This window comes from Colius striatus, chromosome 7 (genome assembly GCF_028858725.1).
Source record: "Colius striatus isolate bColStr4 chromosome 7, bColStr4.1.hap1, whole genome shotgun sequence".
Taxonomy (NCBI): domain Eukaryota; kingdom Metazoa; phylum Chordata; class Aves; order Coliiformes; family Coliidae; genus Colius; species Colius striatus.
The window spans coordinates 25,019,879-25,025,878 of NC_084765.1; the positions used below are offsets into that span (position 1 = coordinate 25,019,879).

The 6,000-nt window shown below is 37.9% G+C and overlaps 1 protein-coding gene across 1 annotated transcript in view; it reads left to right on the plus strand.

Annotated features, from left to right (window-relative positions):
* The window catches only part of LOC104559034 (neuronal acetylcholine receptor subunit alpha-7), a 42,146-nt gene extending 36,457 nt beyond the window's left edge, over window positions 1-5,689 (plus strand). The window contains exons 9-10 of the mRNA XM_061999591.1: window positions 315-424; window positions 2,490-5,689. Of these exons, the coding sequence (XP_061855575.1) occupies window positions 315-424; window positions 2,490-3,008 (629 nt within the window). The 3' untranslated portion in view covers window positions 3,009-5,689. The remainder of the gene's footprint in view (window positions 1-314; window positions 425-2,489) is intronic.
* The last annotated feature ends 311 nt before the right edge of the window (window positions 5,690-6,000 follow it).

Here is a 6,000-nt window from a genome sequence, read left to right on the forward strand (position 1 = left end):
CAGAAAGAGAAGCTTTTCAAAAGAAGTAATAGCCAATCTCTGTAAAACCAGTGAAAGAAAATTAGAGGACAATATTTTTTCTGAGTTGCTTTAAAAGGCAGGTGCTCAGTTCCACAAAGACAATTACTAAAGGCTGCCTATCCTCTCAAAATAACAGCTGGTCTTTCTGCTTATGAAAAATCTTTCACAAGTACCCAAAGTAGCACATATATCACTCCACTGGAAAAAGATGCATGTATATAAACACCCCTTTTAATAGCTACAAAGCAGTATCAGCCCAAGTATATTGCTGTAATTATCTGTTTGTTTTGCAGCTCAGTATTTTGCCAGCACTATGATTATTGTCGGTCTTTCTGTTGTTGTCACCGTTATTGTTCTACAATACCATCACCATGATCCTGATGGGGGGAAAATGCCTAAATGGGTAAGCTTTGACTTTTCATTCATTATCAGTTGCATAAATGTCCAGATCAGGGATGTCATGGAGTAGCTGGTGACCCATGTTTACTTCTTACTGCTAAAAACATAGAAATATTTTCTAAACATTATGTTTTGAACAGCAGTTTCACCAGAAATGTGGTCCAGGTGCATTTAGCATGGTTGACTTCTTAAAGAGTGTATGTGAGTGAAGGAGAAAATGAATATACCTCAACTTGCTTCTATATTCAGAATCTCCTTCACAACAGCCAGATCAGAATTTTGCTAAAAACCTAAATATAAACAAAGGTGACTTTTAAATAAGCTGAAGATGTCAAAAGTGAAACAGGTAGAAAGAAAGTAAGGTGCTGGTAGAGATTATAACTGCGTGAAAAACACTAGCCTCAAGGAGCAACTGTGCAGCTGCTGCATTAGCTGCTGTGCATACAGAAACATCAGTAGCCTAAAAAGCACTTGTTAAAGATGGCTGTTGAAGGGGGAGTGAAACGTGCTCTGAAAATCCTCATCTTTACATCTCTGCTCAAGAACATCTATAAAGGGCAAAGAAAAATTCAAGTCTTTTTCTAAGCACATGAGGAGTTTCTTTATAATGTACTTCTAAGACTTCTTGTTTTTACAGGGAACATTACTCTGATATTGGATTATTAAATATTGATGAGTATCATCAGCTAACTGTCCACTCTTCCTGACTTCCCCCAGCTCATGGCAGCATCAGGCTAAAGATGGAAAGACCTTTCTCTTCTTTCTGTAGGACAATAAGTTATTATTGTCCCTGCTAGCCAAAAAGAACGTACATACAGCAGTGCCCTGAAGACAAGAGATAATGAGATGCTCCCTGGCCCTTTCTAGTGTAGCAACTTTAAAATAAAATTGAATGAATAAAAGTGTATATCTTTAGACATGTATTTGCTGATCTAAATAGGACAAATATCCTCAGAAAAGAGAGTACTTGAGGTTGAGAAGTGAGCTGTAGTGTCAAGACGCCGAAGTCTATTGAACATTATTTGGATACTGGGGGATTTTGGATCAGGCCCTTCCTCCTTAATGGAATATCATCCTTCTAGGTGAAGCTTGGTAGTGTAAATAGAGTAACCTGGCAAGATTTTTCTCTAGCTGGATGTTTGCCTGATTATAATATCGACTCTGAGTGGCAATCCATAGTCAGAATAAATGGTCCAAATATAATGTTAATTATAGTGTAAGATTTGCATATTTTTATATAAGACAATATTTCATTAGTGCTGTGGAAAAGAAACATTGGAATAAGCTCTTGAAATCTGATTGAAATTAATTACAGGAGCTTGCATCTGAACTGGAACAGTCTCTGGCTTGCCTGTACTTTCTGTAAGGCTGGATTAAGGCAAGGCAGAAAACAATAAAATGATACACTAATTAAATTGGCAAGTTTGGGGTTTTTTTAAATCAAAGTAATTTTCCTATCTTTTCTCCATGCTATATCCAGATCTCTTTTCTAAATTCTGCAATCAATTTTCATGAAAGCAGTGTGAGAACAGAGTCAAAACATTGTAAGGTTTGGTGGTCCAGTCCACCCCAGTCTAGCATCTGTTTTAGTAGCCCCCTCCAAACAGTAACGTCATGTGATTTTAATATTAGAGCACAAATATGAGTGAAAGAATTGTAATGTATTGAGTACACTCTAAAGCAGTGCTTTTAAGACTGTTAAGAAGTAACTCTGGTAAGTGGTTTTGGTTTTTTTTTAAATTCATGTTTCTAGTAAAGGTGAGAAGGGCTGTCACACTGCTGTTCAAGCGTAGGGAAAAATCAGGACTATGGAGACTTCCATCAGAGGAGGAGGCCTCCCAAGAGCAACAGTCAGCCTTAAGCAATCAAAAGCACTACTGGAATAAGAAAGCAGCCTCACTGACTGGCAAATTAATCAGCTGGAAAATGTTGGCATCATTTTCTAGAACTCCTATGCAGAATAAGCAGAGACCATAGACGTGACAGTCACCCAGGTTGTGAAAATACTAAGAGCAACCAAAGACAGTGGCTATGTGAAAAGATGCTTATTTCCAAAAAATTTCTTTCAGACAAGAATCATCCTCCTCAACTGGTGTGCTTGGTTTCTGAGGATGAAAAGACCAGGGGAAGATAAAGTGCGTCCTGCCTGTCAACACAAACAGCGTCGATGTAGCCTGTCAAGTGTGGAGATGAACACTGTGAGTGGACAGCAATCCAGTAATGGCAATATGCTATACATTGGGTTTAGGGGGCTGGAAGGGGTTCACTGCACACCTACTACTGATTCAGGGGTGATCTGTGGGAGGATGACCTGCTCACCAACAGATGAAGAAAACCTGCTGCACAGTGGCCACCCCTCTGAAGGTGACCCAGATTTGGCTAAGATCTTGGAAGAGGTCAGGTACATTGCAAATCGATTCAGAGACCAGGATGAAGAGGAAGCCATTTGCAATGAATGGAAGTTCGCAGCCTCTGTAGTGGATCGTCTCTGCTTGATGGCTTTCTCAGTCTTCACAATCATTTGTACAATTGGTATTTTAATGTCAGCACCAAACTTTGTAGAGGCTGTGTCTAAAGATTTTGCTTAACCCCTAACTGCAATGTTTTTCTCTTAAGTATGATATGTAGCAAATATGAGTGTGTTTTTGTTTGATCGCTTGTTTTTAATAAGTATTCTTCTCATTGACTACTCTCTTTTGCCCCCCTCTCTGGTCCCAAGTTCCTTTTGGGATAATGGCTCCATTTCAGAAGGGAAGCTGAGGATTTCTCGCTGGGGTGCCTGTGTGCAGCTCTCTGAGCACTCTCCACAGGAGATGTGAAGTGGCTATGAGTCCCTTCAGAATGACAATTTTGCACCCCTGTCTCTTAGACATTTTTGACCTGGCTATTACAAAATAACAGGTAGGCAATACCAGCAATGTCACTTCTTCCAGGCTTTGTTGTAAAAGACAAAAGTCATCTATCTTAACTATTTGAATGATCTTAAACACTTACGTTTAGAAGAGGGTTTAATCCAAGTAGATGAAAGCTCAAACATCAGACAGAAAAGGGAGGAGGAGTTTGCTTTTCAGTTACTGCTTCACACTGAATCATGGTATGTATCTCTCCAGCTCACTCATAACCAGTCAGAACCATAACTCCATGCATTTTAGAGCATATGTGACTTTACAGGTTATAAATTTGTCTGAGACACCAAAAACCTGAAAGTTAAGGTTTCCACCACATAACATCCTTCTGTATCTTTCTGGATTTGACCTAGTTTATCTTGAATTCTTAAAACAGGCTTTACAGTAATTTTTTGCAGTATTTACTGCTGCTTTCTTCTCCCCAGAATGTTAGTCTTTCAACTGATGACATTGTTAACTATCAAAAAGAAAATGAAGGATTTATGATGCCTTTATCTTCACTTGGAAAAAAAAACCCCAAAATTACCGCCCCAACTTTTCACTTCACTGTTCTCCAGACTCCAGTGTGGAAAAAGTATCTCAGTGTCTTGTACAGGCTTAAACACAAATAAGGAATCTCAAGCAAAAAGAAGCCCTTAAATTCTGAGATCAAGGTTTTAATTTAAAATTTAAATGTTTTCTCTGTTGTATGCTTAGCCTTTTATAGACATTGTTCTTTTGAGTCACCATAATATGTCTTTGCAAGAAAACTGTACCTTTTCTGCTCAGTTTATCAGCCAAAGAGCATTACTGAATAATAAAGCTTTCTGGGGTCTGATATCAACTATGAACTGTATAAAGATATATTTATGCATACACACTGCATATATGTCCAAGGAAAAGTTCAGCCATAAACACAAATTCTCTTAAATCTAGAGAGATATTAGCAGAGACAAAACCAGTTATGTTATTTCTGGTTCTGAAATTCTCCCATCAAAAGATGCTTAGTTTTCATCTGACTTCGATGTTTTAATGAAAAGGTCTAAGCTGAGAACACCAGGACCCAAATCTTCCAAGTGTGCAAAATAGCTGAGAATTAGTCTTTTGCTGGCACACCATTACTCCTGAGCAGTGATAAAAGTGGCAAAAGATGTGGGGCAGGATTACTTCTGCATTGATTACTTGTTTTATCCTGTAGCATCTGCACTTTTTGGCCAAGGTCTTCAGAGATACAAATGGAGGCCTGTTCTTATATCACGTTTTTACTGTGAAATAAACACAAGGCCTTAGTTCATCTCTTAAACTAGATTAAAATAAAGTGACTGAAATGTTTATTCTCCCTAGGTAACAATTTCCTTTTCAGAGTCTACTCCCTTGAAGGCAGGAGAATGAAATTTCATGTAAACTAAGGCCAAAGACACCACAGGTAGAGTCTATCACCTGAGTGAACACCTTGCTCAAGCACCTCCATGCCAGAGAAAAGGGCAGGAGGAGTGAAAGAAAGGGAGGATATTTCTCACAGTTTGTGAATTCTGTCTTCCCGAAGGTTCATTCAGAATGTCACACTGCAAAGACATGAGCAAAGAATTTAAATGCTCCTTGAAAGCTCGTCTTAAAACACTGTCAGTTATCTGTGAAGAATTTCTATTTTCAGGAACAATTATTAACCATTAGCCACGCAGTAATTGCTGCAAATAGTTTCTAGTTTGTAGAATGCATATGAATAGGAAATTATGAGTCCAAAATATGAAATGTGAGTTTTGTTCATTTGTGAATAACTACACATATTCTGTGGCATGTGCTGCTCTTCTGAGTAATGTTTCTAGACTAGGCTTCCTGATGCAAATATTGATTTGCATTGGTACTTTTTCCTTCTGCAAGTATCCCTAAGTAGCTATGTAGAGCGTTCCATTTAGTGTTTGTAAAGTTTTGGGGCCTTCCTGGAGAAGATTTTTTCATGAAGAAATGAAAACCTTTGGGGACTACCTTGAACGATGGGACACAACTACTGCAATCATATTATATGATGCACGTTATATAGGGAGCATGAGAGTACCCTTCTTCTCCACCAGCATCCATTCACAGTCTCTGTAGAAGTCATCTTGCTAAATACAGGAGTTCTTTACAAAAGAAGTGGAAAGCAATTTACAATTTGACAGTTTGTTATCAGTGGCAGACATGACTATGCTTAAAAACTGGAGACTGGTATTTGGTTTTTACTGAAGTCTTGTCCAAGTCTGTAACCCAGAGTTTATAATACAATCAGCGAATACCAGGTGTTAGACAAAGTAACTGTAAGACACCAGCATCATGCCAACACTACTGCCTTTATTGTTGGCGGGATTAATGCAAATGCACCAAGGGGACAAGCGAATCTTCATTTTTCCTACAGTTAACACAATCTGTAAAAATTTGGTAATAAGATTATTACAAAATTTAAATACAAAAGTGACAACTTCTCACTTAGATTATTTTGCACCGTCGAGTTTAATTTTCCTGTAACTGAGCTACACAAAATTGGTACGTTTCTTGTCAAACTGTGTGCGTTTGAAATATATTTGTGGATGCACTAAACAATATTTTGATCAAAATGCTGGTAAAAAATATTTATTTACAATTCTGGGCATAGAGATGGAAATTAAATACTGTATAAAGTATATGTATATAATATTAAAGACTACATATTGGTGGTAAG